At 42.0% G+C, this 17,982-nt stretch overlaps 1 protein-coding gene and 1 non-coding gene across 2 annotated transcripts in view; both read left to right on the forward strand.

Moving 5' to 3' along the window:
• Positions 1-17,982, forward strand: part of arhgef10 (Rho guanine nucleotide exchange factor (GEF) 10) — a 48,079-nt gene that overhangs the window by 25,307 nt on the left and 4,790 nt on the right. The window contains exons 19-27 of the mRNA XM_070842227.1: positions 2,943-3,058; positions 4,417-4,544; positions 5,777-5,877; positions 6,231-6,352; positions 7,751-7,837; positions 8,468-8,694; positions 8,876-9,033; positions 12,325-12,467; positions 14,569-14,743. Of these exons, the coding sequence (XP_070698328.1) occupies positions 2,943-3,058; positions 4,417-4,544; positions 5,777-5,877; positions 6,231-6,352; positions 7,751-7,837; positions 8,468-8,694; positions 8,876-9,033; positions 12,325-12,467; positions 14,569-14,743 (1,257 nt within the window). The remainder of the gene's footprint in view (positions 1-2,942; positions 3,059-4,416; positions 4,545-5,776; positions 5,878-6,230; positions 6,353-7,750; positions 7,838-8,467; positions 8,695-8,875; positions 9,034-12,324; positions 12,468-14,568; positions 14,744-17,982) is intronic.
• On the forward strand, positions 6,408-6,481 carry trnai-aau (transfer RNA isoleucine (anticodon AAU)). Its single transcript has one exon. It is a non-coding gene; the product is annotated as a tRNA-Ile (tRNA).

Genomic DNA, 17,982 nt, shown 5'->3' on the forward strand with positions numbered 1-17,982 from the left:
TGTCTCCCTCTGATATTTCACTGAGCTATGTGAGCAGTGCATGGGTGTATGTAACAGATGGCACAGACAGACCTGCGTAACATCTGGTCTGACTGTAGGGCTACAACTGACACACAGGTTCACAGCCTCTTCTTAACCCAATGTGATGACACAAGTGTGTGAACGCTCTCCTTAAAGGCCCGAGGAAGGCCATATGGGTCTAAATGTATTGTTTAGTTCTTACAAATAGCAGTTAATTGAGTTAGATGTTGTGGAAGTTGATATAGAGTTAATATGATTGGATCACAGTGCTTTAAAAAGTGTGAATGCATAGAACTGTTAACACTTTAAGTGAATTAACACTTCTTGCCGACCTTCACTTGGATCCCTTCTTCTCATTTCATTATTCCCTAATCTATTTAAGATCTGTGTGTGTGTGTGTGAGAATGTGTGTGCATACAAATATGTGCATTGTCCTGGAACTTTTAACAAGTGGAAACAACTGTTTCTCAGTCCACTGTGTTCAGCCAAAAGCAGCCTGGTGACCAGCCTGCTAAAAGGCAATGAAACGGCTCTCCAGCATATGATGTCACCTCTTTGTGTGCCTCTCTGCTTAGTTTGTCTCTTCTCCACGCTGTATAGCAAGCAGACCACCATGCAGAACGGTTATTTCAAGTTGCATTCCTGCTGCTTACTGTCAGTCAATATGTAATTTGTAGGTATATTGTTTGTTTTTAGGAAGTGTGTAATTGCTGGGATGACTGCCATTATTCCTATGATGCTCCCAGGCCTGTTTTGTTAGAACACTTGTAGCATTTGGCACTGTCACAAAGAGCTATTCAGCAAGTTGGACCTGGGGTGAAATGGCCGATACAGTATCTGGAAATTCAGTAATGGTAGAAATCTATTCTTATTTGTGCTGTTAAATAAAGGTAATGTATAGCAAAATATGGTGAGAAACTCTGGATTTCTAGATTTATACAATGGCATTTCAGCTTTTTTTATGGACATGTTTTTAAGGTGGAGGAAGGAGGAAATATACTGCAAGGCTAGTGCAGACCTCCTGTCATACACAGATCGCAGAGCTTGTAATTAACAGATAGCGGAATAAAGCATTTAGATTAAAACTACATGTGTGCTTGATTTAAACTCAAATCATATACAGGCATATTGCAGAACACTTAGTTAAATTACCTTTCTGTTGTTAAACAATGGCAATATGAAGTCCAGTCTTAACGTAGCACTCCATCGTATGATACTGGTTAGAAATGAACTGTTATTGTTGCTCTTGCTCCTAGCATGACACACCATAGAGCAGGCATGAGAGCTTTATTCAGCAGTTCTGCACTGACCTGAATTCAACCCCCTTTGCTGTGACAGATGAGCCATGAAAATTGCATACAGCTGCATTAGAGAAGGCACATTTTTCAAATGAACAAAACCATGGCAAGCACCAGGCACTCCCAACAACCAATATCTTATCCGATCATATCAATGGTTTAAGTAAATAAACAAATTCTATAGTTATATTATAGGGTGGCCGTTATTTGAACTAGTGATATGTATGAAATGCAATAGGTGGTCACTGACCATGAAAACATTAATTAAATCCAAAACCCATATACACAACTGTAGGCCTGCTGTGCTCTGTGTGTGCTTTGGTGTGAAGCTGGTGCTCATGCATGTGCATGGACGACAAAGAATCTCTCAGTCTGCGAGCAGCCTCTTGTGTACAAACTCAGCTGGAGACATTTTAGAGTAATCCTCCCAGAGACCACATAGAAATGCGAATTTTGGCGATGCACAAGCAGGGGTAAAGTCTGAATGTTGAATCCTGAATGCCCAGGCAGTAAGGCCTTCAGTAGTGGACTGGACTGGGTTGCCATGGAGTTGGAGCACCAACACCAGTAGTCTGTGACTATTGTGGATGAGGAGGAGGAGGAGAAGGAAGGAAAGGGAGAAGAGAAACTAGAATTGGCAGAAGCGAAGGGAGCTGAAGTCGTTTTAGTGCTAAAGACTCATGCAGTTTAACTCTTTGCTCACCGATACATGCTCTCAATGGCAAGCAGTGTGCTCTACAATAATTGCTGTTTGCTTTTCATTTTTCATTCTTGTACTTGTTAATTGAGCCATCTGATCAAATAACCCCTAACTTTTCTGTTGAACATTTGGCCAACTGACAGACATCCCCCTTGTACTCTGTACAAGCTATTCGTTATGATCATTTGTGTGTGTGTGTGTGTGTGTGAGTGCAAGAGAGAGAGAGGGACAGAGGGATTGTTTCCTTTTGATACAGAACAACACACTAACTGCTCTCATCACATACGCTCATTAGGTTTGATATTTTGAGAACAAGTGCAAAAATGATGAGGCGATTATCTAACAGCATTCCTGTTGCAGCATACATAGAGTAGGTACTAAAATAAAGAACAGAGAGGATGATATATATAATGACATTAAAATACAAAAACAGAATATTTGTGTGACCTACGGAAGCTAACCTTGGATCACAGCATTCTTGTGAACAAGTGAGCACAGTGTTGAGAATGACTGCCAAGTTTGCAGAGCTGTCACCGCTCCGTGTGGGAAACTGACTGGCCTTTATTGATCTTTCTTTGTTAGTCCAATTTGAACTGCCTCTGTCAGACTGGCCTCTCTCACTGCTGCTTGTATATACAACTTTCTAAAAGGGGAATGCTGAAGACCTCTAAGCTCAGTTTTCACTATCACTTGTCAGTTTCTTATGCTTTTAGTTTTTCCGCCCACATGAGGACACTGATTTTTTTTTTTTATATAGGACTGCTATGAGTTGAAAATAGGGTTATAACTCACTTGAGTCAATCTCAACTTGTCGTTTTTGAACAGCCAGCGTAGAGGTGGAAATGGGGTGTAAAAGTTGTAAATTACTTGAAACAAAAATGTAGCTGTTTCTGAAATATTTAGCTTCTTGTGTTTCTATGTAGATAAGCTGTACATGGGCCCCGGTCAGTTGTACCAAGATCTGCAGAACCTAATCCATGACCTCAGCCTGGTCAACCAGATCTCCGGCATGATCAGCAGCCTCAAAGGCAACTACCAGGTACTGTATGACTGCACTAAACACACGCACTGAGTTATGTCACATCAGCTGAACTCAATACAGTCCTAGTCTTCACTGCACCTTGGGTGTCGTTTGACTAAAGCGCATATGAAAATTAAATTGCAATTCAATTAATCCAGATCTGCATCAGGCAAACAAGTCAAAAACCTTAAAGGTCATCACAAAGTCATATATCTAATTTGTTTTTATGTTATTTGGACTAAACATGAGCTCTTGTAATAGTTATACTGTCTATTAACAGCCTTGGAAGCTTGAATAGAGTTGAATGCTCCTTCAGTGTCCTTTGGGACTTTTAAAATCACATTCATCATGTTTCCCCTCAGATGTCCATAAGGGCTGGGCTGTTATGTAGGCGTATAATGTTTAAGCCGCGGAATGTGCCCGTGTGTGCAGTTTGTCTCTGGGAGACAAGGAGTCTCTAAAGTCTTGATTTGCACTATTCAAGCCTGTCATATCATGTGGCCACACACACACACACACACACACACACACACAAGCCCGCCTGTGCTTTTGGGATGGAGGTCTAGTTTGCAGCGCACAGCGTGAGTGTGTGAGGCTGTGTTTGTGCTGTGCTGGTAGGTCTGTCAGAAGCAGAGTGGGAGGCAGAGTAACAGAGAAGCTCTCAGAGACATGTGTCCCAGAGATGGAGGGATGCTGATGAGAAAAGAAAGTAAAGAAGCAGGACTGAGATGTGTGAGCTGTACACTGCCAAGCATTTTCTACAACACTAAATTTCATAACCTAAATGATACTGACAGTCTTCTAATAATAGATGTGTACTGAAGGTTCTTTTGGCACTGTGGAACGGTGTATTGAACGGCCAAGATATCCTTAGTGATGACACTTTAAGGCCCAATTTCTATCCACCGACAATTTCTAGGTTGGTCTACATTGATTTACAACACATATATAATATATATACATATCAGTATAATGTCATGTAATTAAGATGTTCATTTGGTTAGAGAATTACCACATATACACAATGTAATAAAAAATCCCCACAAGCTGCAACCACAGAAAAGCTCCCTGACACTGTATCAGCAAAATGACAAGTTCTACATTTCTCAAAGAGCGTATATGATACAGGGCTGTAAATTACATTGAACACAGCAGATCCTTGTGGGACTGATCTCCTTTTTTTTTTTTTTTAACTTAAATCGTGCTAATGTCTCTAAATAAAAGTGCCTCTGTGATGTGTAAATGCTCAGAGGTACATTTATTTCCCTCTGTCTCCCATTATTGTGCCCATCACTAAACCTCTCTTTCTCTCCCACGCAAGTATTTTGTTTCTCTTAATTTCATGACTTCCTCCTTACTTCAATACATGTGTACAGAATGTCAACCCCACAGTGGCCCAGGACTGGGTATCTGGTCTCCAGAGGCTGATACTGAAGAAGGAGGAGGAGATCAGGGCAGCTGACCGCTGTAGGATCCAACTCCAGCTGCCTGGCAAACAGGACAAGTTCGTATTTTACACACCTCTTTTATACAGACAGCATTCACAACGTTTTAACAGTCTCCACCTTCAGTCATTGCCCCCCACCCCCGTCTTGTTTATCCTAGGTTTGTCTTTATCCCTTTTTACCCTGCTTTCTCCCTCTGTCCCAACCATCCTGTATGCTTACAGTTTTAGGACAGAGTATTAGAGCACATTTGGATATTTGGGTAAACAAGTTTCTCCACCAGCTCTAATCTGAGGCATGAATCTCAGGGGAAGAAATGTGCATCAGGGTTTGCAACCGAAGGCTGCCCAGTGCTGCAGCTGCTGCTGGACAGAAACACTCATGTCACACGTAAACATACGCTATCATAGTCTGCACATGGTCCCCCAAGGGTGCACCTAGCTTTGGCTTTTTCACGTTCTCTCTGGAACCGTAACCGCCTTCTGCTTCACTCTCTCTCTTTCACTTGCTCACTCCATCCTTCATCCCCGCTGCACTTAGCTGGTGAGATTATCTACGGGTATGTTTGGAAACACAGCTGTGCCTCTCTCATTCCTCCCCTGATCCCTCAATGGCAAAACACACAAAACGCAACACTTCCCACCAGCAGCCAGTGACAGGAGTGATGCATCTCAGACAGGACCCCACCATAGACACACACACGCACACAGCAAATACACACACATAATGTCTACATGAGCTGCTGGTAGAAGCGATAATCGACATTGACAGTCTGTCTAGTCAGTCAGCACTGAATAGGCAGACTCATGTGGCCCCTGGGCTGAGATTCAACCTAGACAGAGCTCTTAATTTGACCCTATTGGGTATTTTATACAAGAATATTCAAACATGACGCTTAGAGAAATGTTATTGCAGATTTAGGCCAAAGTGTTGACACATCTCACAGTACATTGATAATGCAGCACAGTCTTGTTAAAACCTCTCTATTCAGACACTTCCAACAATGTCAGGTTCCTGAACTGTTTCTGTTTTTATATTGTGAAATGTTAACTTTCATCTTTTCTTAACTTTTTGATATGTGAAATTTGAGCCACATTCAGATAGTGAGGAATTTTTACTTAATTAACAGAGAAAAAGCAGAGGATTTAAAAGTACCCTTTAGGTTTGTCTCAAAACATCTCCTGAAATGCACTGATCATATATGTGATATAGATATAACAGAATTAAAGGTTTTTTTATTTTCTTAACTTTTAAATTGATAGTGTTTTTTGCTTTATCTTTTTAATTGCAGGTCGGGGAAACCCACTTACTTCAGTGCAGTGTTCAATACTCTCAGCCCTGCCATCAAACAGTCGTGGATCAGTAACTTGCAGATGGCTAAGCTTGCTCTAGGTATGGTACACGGCCTGGCTGTACACCACCACTGTCTTTATTGCAGAATAGTTTTTAATTATTAAATGTCCGTCATATTGTAAAAATTTATGCATAGTTTACTGACTTGTTGATTTGTCCATCTCTCCAATGCATTGGTTATGATGGTTGGCTATTATATGACTACTGTACTATATTACTACTACTACATTATTGAGAAAATGAAAGTTTTACTAAAAAAGTAATGATAAGTTAGATTAGTTTTGTGTTACAGTGTGACTTCTGGAGTTTTTTTTATTCTGGAGACAGAAACACTTGCATACTGTGCTTTATTGAATCAAATGCTATTTGTGTGTGTTTGTGTTCTATATCAGAGGAGGACAACCTGCAGGGCTGGTTCTTTGCAGAGGATGATGGCAATCAGATCAAAAAGCAGAAACACCCTCTCTTGCTTCGACAAATGCCTGCAGTCATGTCCAAACTGCAAGAGTTCAAGGTGAGGCATATTCTTTGTCATTATGCTAACGGCAGGCGGATGGCTGGTTTTTGTGGGCCGGTTAGCTCAGTTGGTTAGAGCGTGGTGCTAATAACGCCAAGGTCGCGGGTTCGATCCCCGTACTGGCCACTAACTTTTCATAGGGTTTGTGTGCACAACACAGCTTCGGTTTAAATTCCGATCGTTGACAGGTGTTAACTCAAGCATGTCAAACTCTATTATCGTACTGGTGATGGGATAAGCCACATTTAGAGGGAGAACTGCCACATAAGAGTCTTCCTAGTCATCGCAGTACAGTGCTCCCATATTAGCAATGTTCTGAAAGGAAGGTTATGAGTACAAACACAATCTTATATGAACTGTCTGAGTGTCCTTGTTCCGGTATTTGTGTGTTTTAATTCTAAATGCCACACTGTATGTCATTATTTACTGTAGTATTAATACATGTTTTCCAGCCTGGATGATCGAGTGCTATTAAGGCCAATGCCTTGTGCGATGCGTACAGCACTACTGTAATGACCTGGCTTTGTTCAATGGCATTGCTAATATACAGGTCAGCAAGTTTGCGCTATAACGTGTTCCCTCATATCACCTGGTAAAAGAGGGCGGTGCTTTTTACAGACGATTTAAGCCGAAACTCTGGCTTTAGGATCAACATACCTCGCTAACCTACTAACCTCACTTCGTATCACACCCCCTAGAACATGGTTCTTTTCTAGCACTGGGTTTGACTTGTGTCCATATGGTGTTCTGTACATTGAGGGGAGCCTTAGCCTTCATCCAGCAGCCATATTTCACAGTCAACAGTCCTGTACTGAAGGGAAAATGTCAAATGCATAAAAGTATATTTTCCAGCACTGACCATGTGATTCACATAAATAGCTCGTGACTGTGTGTTGGCTGGGTAGCTCAGTTGGTTAGAGCATTGTGCTAATAACTCCCAGGCTGTGGTTTCAATTTCTAAATGGGCCACTGCTCCCATTTATAGCACTGATATATAGCCAGTTTCATATAGTGTGAAGAGAAATATTTATGTTGATATTACACACAGTATGTGAAATATCTTGCTGAGGAGGAGATGTCCTTGTTGCTGTGTATTTAGATTTTTATTTGACTTGGCTGGACGATATTATGTTACACTATGTAACCAACATTGACTGACCAATTGTAGTGAAAACTCTTGAATGAGTGTGCGCAAGGCTGATTAGCTCAGTTGGTTAGTGCATGGAGCCAATAACTCCAAGGCTGCAGGGTTGATCCCCAAACATACCACATGGTTTTTAGATTAGATCCTGCTGTCCCCTGCAAATTCCTATATGATGGTTTGATGCAAGTACACATTTGTCCCATTTACTTATCTTTCTTCACCCTCTCCTTTTTCTTCTTGTTCTGTGACAGGTGGAATGTGCAGTTCACAATCCAGAGCCCCACATCAACACAGAGAGCACAGCAGACACTCCCGTTGTGGGCCATGGTTGTGTCTGGGTGAGACGCTTTTCCTACATAAAAATAGTCCTCTTATTTTCGGCAAACTAACACTATTCTAAGCTTAACCAACCAAGAGTTTTGGCAGCAGTAATGTTAGCAGAGCAGATGGTAAGTTTTTGGTCTTTATTTATAAAAGAGTCTAATCAGGGTTTGAAAAGTATTGCTTCACTACTTTTTTCCTCCAAATAAACAATGACTGTCATAACCATGGTAATCACTGCTAATGCAGTGTTTTTGACCATCAGGGAAACCCTTGGGTCTCTTACACATATAAACATCAGTCTACATTGTTATTTTCACGGTGAGGTAATATATAAACTGTTGCTGAAAGATGTTAAACTGGAACTGAAACATTTTTTCAGTTATCAGATGCTTGTTGTTTTTAAAATAATTGAATGTCTTAGGAGGTAAGTGTTGGTGTCATAAAATTTAGATTCTAAATTGATCTATTATGACAAGAATTCAATGTGTACTTATATAATTAATCTTTGCACTATCAAGGGACGTTTTTGTTTTCTCCTGGATCATGTCCAGAGTACCTCAGTCATATGCATATTCATCACAGGCTTACTAGCTCTGTTTGCTGTCTTTTACCTAAAATAAAAGGTTTTCTTTATCTTTGTTCAGGTTGCCAGTTGCACCAACCAAATGGGCCAGATATCCATAGTGGCCATGCAGAACTCCAGCCCTAAGGTGACAGAGTGTTTCAATGTAGAGTCCCGTATCCTCTGCATGGCTTACGTTCCTGCAGAGCAACCTCAGGAGAATGGTGACAAGGTCCTCGAAAACAACCATGTCCCCACAGCCAAGGCCAGTGATACCCCTAGTGTGTGCCTGGGCATGGAGGAGGGCAGGTACGTACAGCACACAGTGTACTTATAAAAGTGTCTGTGGAGAGAGTGGGAAATGCATTTGTGGCATTTATGGCACAATAAGTTGTTAAAACCCACCTCAGTAGTTGTAGGAAGTCACTTAATAATTTGTTTCAGGAGAAGTGCGTACTTTGGTTCTCATATTATCTCCTGTCCTGTTTAGCATCATCGTGTATAAGAGCAGCCAGCGGTCCAAGAAAGTACGTCTGCAGCATTTCTTCACCCCAGACAAGTCGACCGTCACCAGCCTGGTCTATAAGAAACACTGTCTGTACGTCGGCCTGGTCAGCGGCTCCGTGGCCGTCTACTCCAGATCACAAGGTGTGGGGTTCAGGGGGGGCTGGGAATTTGTGCATGTCTTCTTTTATGTGCTCAGAATTCAGCGTTTGTAACATTTGTTGATACTCTTTAAATAGCTATAATGAGGGCAGTTACGAGGTTAAATCACTGTTATTGTGTGAAACAGAAATGCATTCACTGAGTTAATTAGATCTGGTTTTAAAACTGCGGAGGCCGACTGCGCTTACTTAACTATTTAGTCTGCAACCTTAACCATAATTGCCTATGTAAATGAATAAGAGCACTGTTGCCGACAGTGCTGTTAGACTTTGTTGTTAGATTTAGCAACTTTTAACACACTTCTGCTGACATCACTTACCGAAGCAACAAGCACCATATGTGATGACTTATTTCAAACGGGCAGAAAACGTACAATTCTGAAGCATTTGGTGCTAAACTGACATAGATAAACATTTGGTATGACTGAATGAAAGAGGTTATTCTGGGCAGGACATATGCAGAGATGTTCCTTTGTGGTTCATCGCTCCAGCTGCTATTTCCTCTCTTTGAGTCACCCGGCTACCATCAGTGTGTAAGTCAGAGGCTCACTGTGCAGCTCGAGGTCGGGGGTCTCCCTCTGCTCCGTGCTGAGGTTCTGTTTCGGTTTGCTCTGTTGTCTGGGAGAAGCCAATCTGTTAGCGGTGACCTATTTAATGTCTTCCCTCCCAGACGAGCACAGACGCACAGGAGGAAAGTATCTGGGCTGCTCTCCTCCCGGTCTCTCACATTCTGTGTTTTGTTCCGTCTCTTGTTGGCTTTCATAGCGGCGCAAAGAGAGGAGCTTCCTCTTCTCTCTGTCTCTGTTTTCTTTGCCTTTGTCTGCTTTTTCTCCATGTCAAGTCATGTGGGTAAAGATAAGTACATATTCCAGAACACGGGGAAACAGAATCCTTGTAATTCTTGGCTGTCAGATATAAGTATTGGTGTCGCTATCCTGTGACGCCACCATTGCTAGAGGCATGTTTTATTAACCTCAGTCACACATATTCACTCCTCTCCATGGCCTCATATGACTCAAATTAGACTTGCAACATCTCCATGAAAGAGCTTTTAAGTGTCCTTGTTCAGTTTGTAGCTTTGTTCTGCTAAGTCGGCCCGTTGGGGGTCTGTGTGCTAGAGAGAGTGATAGAAACTGGCAGAAAGAATATGGCTGATGGCCTCAAGAAACAGAAACACGGGAGGAAAACTATAATCACTCATCTCACAGTCGAACTACAGTTTGCTCAGAAAAAGCCTGATGTGTGTATGCGACCGTTCAGGAATGTTTATTGCATTTCTCATTACTCCACGGTTTGTCATGTCACCTGCCTCTTCCCTTTTCATTCTGCACACACCAGTTATTAGACACCAGCACTGAGTATGCCACTGTTGGCATTTGGTGTAACCGGTTGCTCCAGCAGTTTCAGTAGCAGCTTTTCATCTCTCATCTCCACTGGTGTGTCAAATGAATTCCCAGATGGAAATCCCAGCCCTAGATTCTCCGAGTCTGTTTTGTATGATTTTGGCCCGTCAACAGCTCTGTCACTGTCACTGGAACATGACTCACCCCGCACAGTTTGGTAGGGAAACTGTTTGCTGCATTCCTGTTGTAATTCTGCTCAAGTACTTTGTCACAGTGAAAGGCTCTGCCTGTACCCCATTAGCATTTAAAGTAGACCCGTGGTTTACATTGCAGAGAAGAGAGGAAGCAGAGCTAGGAGGAATGATCAGCTTAGACTCTTTGATGGTAAACTGTCAGATGATCAAATGGGATCCTCACAGTGAACAGTGACAAGACATCAAAAACAACTGAACAGACGGAAACGTTACTTTGTCTTCAAAGCCGTCCCAGTGCCGAGTTCTTCTGTGTGGAAATGCTATCCCGCTGTAGACGCAGTGTGTCTGAAGCTGGCCAGTCAGCCTCATTCTGCCACGCTTGCTATTTCCTTTGTGACTGACTGCGCGAGAGATGGAGACGGAGGGAGGCAATGATTCGGCAAAGGTCACACGTCATAGGCTGACAGTCAGAACGTATACCCTGTTCTCCTCTGTCCTGCCATCCAGCATCTTCTACTTTCCCTGTTGACAGTATAGTGCAGTACTTGTTTATTGCAGCTTGGTCAAAATAATGACACTGACATGAGGGAATGTTCAAATTTAAGAAGTGAGAGATGTGGGCAGACTTGCATAAGACTGAAAGTTGGCACTCCTGTCATGTTTTTTCTTTTTCACCGCTGCTCCTTTTCTTTTTCCTTTTCTCTTTTTACTCATGTGCCTTCACCTACACAGTATGATTATTACAATAATAAACACATGGCATTGCTGGAATGCTAATCCCACCTAGCCCCTTTAGTGGTAGATTACTTCCTTGGTCATTACTGTACCTCTGAAAGAACATCTCTCCCTACGTGGCACCTCTGCCTTCAATAGCCGCTTTTGTGCCTTCTCTTAACAAACTCTGTTGGTGAGGCCTCATTCACTTCCTGGCCTAGATTAGCTTAGGGAATGTGGTATCTGGAGGAAATGAAGTTTGTAGTCAACACAGAGCCCTTCTAGCTAAAAGCACATATTTGCACTGATACACATCACTGTTTTTGTGTGCAGCATTGATCAAATATAGAACCTTTTTCTGTCCAACAAACCTACATTTCCTCTCATTTTATGACAATATTGATTGAATCCTAAACCAGTGAATATAAGGGTTGCAGAAGTGGAATGTGCAGATATTTTTATAGAGACTGCATGGGGTGTTTCATTGCAGGAGAGTTGGCACTGTAGGTGCCAAGGCACATGTAGAACAGAGTGTGTAGGAGGTGTGTGTGGGATAGAGCTCAGCTCTGACTAATGCCTCACAGCCCATCTATATTCCTAGTGAAGCCTGTGAAAACCATCAATGGCCACTCCACCAGCATTAGCAGACGTATAAATGCAGATGACCTTTTCAGTCGACATTTATAAAGACAGAATGACTATTACCGTGTCTTCCATACGAAGTGTAAACCATTCTTCTCTAACTAATTTATGAACGACTGCGAGAGGTTTACATTGCAAAGGAGAATGAAATAATATCAATAGCAACTAAGTAATACATTACTGCACTATTTGGTTTGTTGTAGCTTGTGTTTCATTGCACTCCAAATTCATTAGAATTCAGGTTATTATTGAATTCTGTATGTATCCTGTGTTTGCGTACAGACTACACTTTGCTCATATGTTATTTTGCGACACACACACACATAATAATTTGAGTACTGAGGTGTCATCATTGTGTCACTGTTGTGTGTGTTGTTGTAGATGGTTTGTGGAGCTGTGAAAAGCCCAAGGTGCTGAAACTGGGAGTCCTCCCAGTCAAGTCCATGCTGGCTGTGGAGGAGCACCTCTGGGCTTCATCGGGTGGACAGGTCTTCATCATCAGCACCCACACACACTGTGTAGAGGTACGTAACCAAGCTCTGACACTGTTGGGTTACTGTTACATGCCATGTCTATAGCACAAACAGAGCAGGTTAGCAGATCATTCTGTGGAGATATAAATAACCCTTGGTACATCTCTTTGTGTCTGCGTTGTATCTTGTTAATTATCCACCACCAGGAAAAGAATTAATGAAAGACATAGACACTACGTGTCATAGTGAGTGAAGCAGAACTGATGAGATGGGAGATGGTTTTTTTAAACTTTTTTAAGAGATGAAAATCAATGGTGAGTGACCACAACAGAACCAGGAGAGAAAAGTGTCCAGAGTCCAGTACTGAGTGCGGATTTATTTGTTGTTAAGGAGATTTCCCAAGAAGCAATTAGTGTAAACTGTGGCCAGGTAAAGTATAAAGGATCTCTAGCAGATGAAGGTGCCTCGTCTGGGTTTTCTTCTCTCTGCATCCTGAAATATGGTTGGTATTCCCTGTGTGTGTTCTGGCCTGGTTTATGGAATGGCAGCACCTGCCATGGGAGCAGGAATACACCATGGTAACCTTCCTCTGACATGCACTCACTCATAATCTGTTTAGCCTCATTAAGCTCATTATGTTGGACCACCTGCCTGTCTTGCTCTCTTTTCCCTACCGACGGCTTGCAGTTAGTCCAGAGTGGTGACCGTTGGAGAAACAGGCGAGAGAGAGAGAGAGAGAGAGAGAGTGAAATGACGAGGAAGAAATGGTTAGATGGATACAAAGAAATTGGACATTCAAAGAAGTGTGTAATAAATACTAATAAATACATCAGAGACAGACAACATGTAAATTGCAATGTTTGAAATGTGTGAAAACAAAAACATACAGTTACTGTTCTTGCTCCTTCATCACTACATTTTATCAGAACCTTGTACTGACAAACTTGTGAATGGACTCTCCTTAGCCGAATATAACTCCACCTACATGTAAAGCAGTGTGTGGTGAGGTTATGTAATCAGTAGTGAAGAGAAAAGCCCAGCTTTTGGTCTCCATGCACAGAGAACTCAAAATTACTCTCCTGCTCTCTCGTCCACACCAGTGAAAGAAAGGAAAATCAAGAATTAACGAAGATGAATTATAATGTTGATTTAATTAAAAATATTTATATACAAGATTGTATTAAACATTGGTAAATACTACCTTCCACGTGCTTCCTGATGAGACTACACCTGATTGTCTCATTATGTTCTCAAATAAACTTCTTTGTTGCATTTAGACAAAAACACCCATTCATTCATATTCTGTGCTGGATTGTAGAAATGTGATTCCTCTGATTCTATTTCGATGGTAAAGCATCCCGGGGTCCCAGACATAACAGCCACTGACAATGCATGGGCTGCTGTAGTCTAAGCGGACAGAGACAGGCCCTCTGTGGGTTGGGTGGTGTCATAAGCTTTTTCTCGAGTGTGTAGAAGCACATGGACGACACAAGACAGTCACACATTCACCCTGTAGGCACTGTCATGTTAAGCCTGGGTTTAAAAAATAAACGGTTTGAGTGCTGTCTATTCATATTTGCTCTGTAAATCCCTTGTTTGAGATAAAAATGGGAAAAGGGAAAGAATCCTAGTTGATATTTGTTGGTTTTATTGTTTTGTACTAATTTGTTGGTATATTGTCAGTTCTCTCTCTCTGTAGCTGTAAAGTAAGTCGCTTCATTTTGAACCAGCCCCAGAACACAGCAGCAACCCAGACTGATTAAGATTTAAGATTTCTTTAAGAATTCTCCGTGAACACTCATCTTGTGATGCACCTTAGTTAGTTGAATGAGAACTGCACTGCTCATGCTAGTTAACTGGTGATAACGGCTAGTTAGCTGCAGAGCACTGAACGACATGTAAACACACCGTTCAGTTTTTCTGGTAGAAGATCTTTTTTTTAATTCAGACTTTTCTCAAAGATTTCATGTTCATTCATAATTGTAAACTTGTGTTCCTGCCATTTTCCCTCTGTGATATTTTGAATACACTCACTCTTAATAAAGGTTATTGTTACTTTGGCAACAGACACCAACCCTCAGGCCGAATTTATTAGGAATGTACAGGAAGTAATGCCCAACCCCTGTCGCCCTGCCCCGTCTCCCCCTTCCAGAGGCAGCTGGAGGCCCACCAGGAGGAGGGCATGGTGGTGTCCCACATGGTGGTGGCTGGGGTCGGCATCTGGATCGCCTTCAGCTCCGGTTCCACACTGCGCCTTTTCCACACCGAGACCCTGGAGCACCTGCAGGACATTAACATTGCCACACCTGTCCACAATACACTGCCTGGTAAGACATCCTCAGCTCTGATGTCTAAACTGACAAAATATCAATCCAGTTTAGTTTCCAGTGGATGTTATAAAGAAGACTTAGAGTGGATATGTGCTCTGTTTCCAAGCATAGCTGTGATTGTTTGGAGAAAAAAATCACTTGTCCAAGGTCAAGTATTCCTCCAGTGAACAGATTTGTAAATGATTTTGGTACGTTTTTAGTTGAAATATTCAGCCTCAACTACAGAATTTAGTCGGCCTGCATTGCTAAGTTGTTTTGTGTTACTGTAGGGGGAAAAAACAACCTTCTCTTTTAATCTCCCAGTAACCAGAGGGACAATCATGGAGTCTTAAAATGTTAAATGAGAAACACGGTTCAAAACAAAAGAATATTTTTTTAATCTTTAATGGTTCATTCTGCACAGTAATCAATTACAAAGCGTACTGTACTCTAATAGTCCTTGGTCTGTGTACAGCCTTGTGGTTTAAGATTCAGTCATGATGATTCTATGATCTTATCACCTTCACCACTTCAACACCCACCGCCTCTCTCAGTTCTCTTCGCCTGCCCTCAAGTGTCAAGCTGTAATGTGATCTGTTCTCCTCACTGAGCCTGAAACCTTTCAGACAGTGTCAAACTGTCTGACGAAGAACAGCAAAGCGTAGTCGGCCCGTCCTGTGATATCCGATCGTGTGATCATCCAACTATACTTATTCAAATCCTGCCCTGCATTCGTGGATGGAGATGCCGGTACCATGATCCCATGAAGTGCTGTCTTACTTGGTGCCTGACAGTAATTAGCTGACATCAGTGTAGGTGCTCATCCAGACTGCTCTTGTTATGACAGGTTTGTCATGCTCTCATGCTCTTTCAAAGGCTCCTTCAGTCTAAACATTGAAGCAGGAGCCTCTCATTTTATCTTTAATCATAGCATTGCATAAAGAAAATGATTGACCTCAAGTCATTTCTAAGTGTGCTCTGGCAGACGAAGTCTAAATGGAAAATTCAGCCCATATTTTCACACTTGTGAAAACAAATAATGGGACATCCTTTTGATAACCGATCAAACATAGACAACATGAATTATGACATCAGATTGAAATATGATATATATTCGTAGCTGAGCTGCGACTTCATCTAGTGGAGTTCAGCATAAAATAACATTTCTGAGCTATCTGAAACATTAAGTGTACCAAAGTTCAAGAGTTTGTTTTGGAACCTGCTATTATGTGAATTAATTCATCACTTAAAAAGTAGAAATGGCACTTTTCCCACTAACAAGTAACCTCAATCAATCAGAATGTTATTAATTGTAATGACATGACCTGCGCAAAGAAAACCAAAGCTATCTGCATTGCTACATACCATAAGTGAGAAAATCTTTTCCTTGTTATTTTGGACTAACTAGATTTTAAATGCATTGAACAAAACAAGTTCAATTTAAGCAGCAATGAAGGAATATCTGAAGGTTGATTGTTGCCTCCAACAGACCTAATATAGCATCACTAGTGACTGTGATAAGAACAGTGCTTTGTCCTGGCTTGGAAGAGCAATTTACTTCACTTACATCATTCATCACCTTTGATCTCTCCTTGTGTAAGGCGCTGCATATGTAAACCTGTCATTATCGGGCTGTAATATGTGCAGAACAGAGTCAGGCGAGACAAATGAGCCATACATCACAGGCTATTTGATGCCAGATGACATTAATTGGAGGGTTCTGAAAAACCCAACCACCATCCAAACCAAGGTGTGTGTTGTTTTGGACCATAATGATGTTTAAAAGTCGTGGATGTGTTGTTTTAACGCAGACATTGGTTTCATTACCATGGAAATTGTTGTCATCACAGTAGATGGTATTGTGTATAGTGCACAGCAGTTGGTTGTGAAACGGCTTCCTGGCATGTGTGTTCATGCCAAACATTGTCACCGAGGATGTTCAGGTCAAATCAAACGACTGTAAGTCCCAGTGGTCCCAGGCTGAATGCATCAGAGCGGCCTGCTGCTTTGGATCTTGTAATCTGCAGCGTTACATCAGCCTGACCCAAAAACACACAGCCTAAAAGGATGATTGTAGTTTTTATATTTGTTTTTTTTTTTTTGCTTCTGTTGGGATTTGTGCAGTCCAGTCGCTGCTGCTTTCAATCTGCTTTTCCTTCATGCTGAGTAACGCAGACAGCTGTGGTTTGGCCTGCATTTCCTGAAGCAGTCTTTGTAACGTCTTGAAGTTTTCTGTAAATATCTTTTGATTATCAACTCTTGTGTGCGATACCTAAACGAGGATTTGATCTGACTTTTGCTTTGCGATGACAGCTGTTGCTCAATCTGCATGTATGTTGCGGTCTACAGTTAATGACCAGCCTGCAGTTGTTCTGTGGTATCTCAGCTTCAGCATCATTAGCAGTGCTGCCATTAGCCAGGCTCTGGCTGGACTGTGTTAGTCTTCAGAGGAACTTCTCTACTATTGCCACAAGGTAGTAATAACATTCAGCACGGCGTCAGAAGTATCATGTGGAGATGTCAGATCTCTTGCGACCAGCTTTTGGGAGATGGTTTTAAATGTCACTTAGCTTTTGGGGCGGCCACGAAGACACCGTGACGGGTTAGAAACAAACTGCAACAAAGAGCCTTCCACCTACAGCTTTTCATATCCACGGCTACAAGTTGTTCAATGTAGCATGATGATTAAAAGCATTTGTGCAACGTCAATCTTCTGCACAGTACTAGCAACAGTGGAAACACTAAGTATACAGACCCACATTCTGCACGTAAGAATGTAAGAGATGACCAACGGCTCGGAGTATCCACCCTCACTGAATACTGTGGGAGAATCTCACTCTGATACCCGGTGTTTAGAGTTCCAAGTGGAAGGCCTCTTTGTCAGACAGATGTGAGTGATAAAAGCAGCCTGCTTTGGGACCTCGCTGCCCGTATTGGCTAATAGGATCCATGCGACCACAGAGGAAGCTGGTTCTGGGGCGGACCACCACACATGAAAGCCTTCGTCCTCTGGGCCTCGCCATTAGGAGCTCACTTCCTCTGATAACAGTATTGGGTCCCTGGACTGTCAGTCAGCATGGGAATCAAAAGTTTTCCATACAGTTTAAACTTTGTTGTGATTTAGATAAATCACTTGCCTCAAGTCCACCTGTCTGCCGCTTCCTCTGTGGTCTGTCCAGATCTGTGCTTTTCCAGAATGCTCCACGGCAGCGTTTATCATCAGAATGAGACCAAAAAAATGTGCTGTTCCTGCACAA

The sequence above is a fragment of the Pempheris klunzingeri genome, chromosome 13 (genome assembly GCF_042242105.1).
Source record: "Pempheris klunzingeri isolate RE-2024b chromosome 13, fPemKlu1.hap1, whole genome shotgun sequence".
Lineage (NCBI taxonomy): Eukaryota > Metazoa > Chordata > Actinopteri > Acropomatiformes > Pempheridae > Pempheris > Pempheris klunzingeri.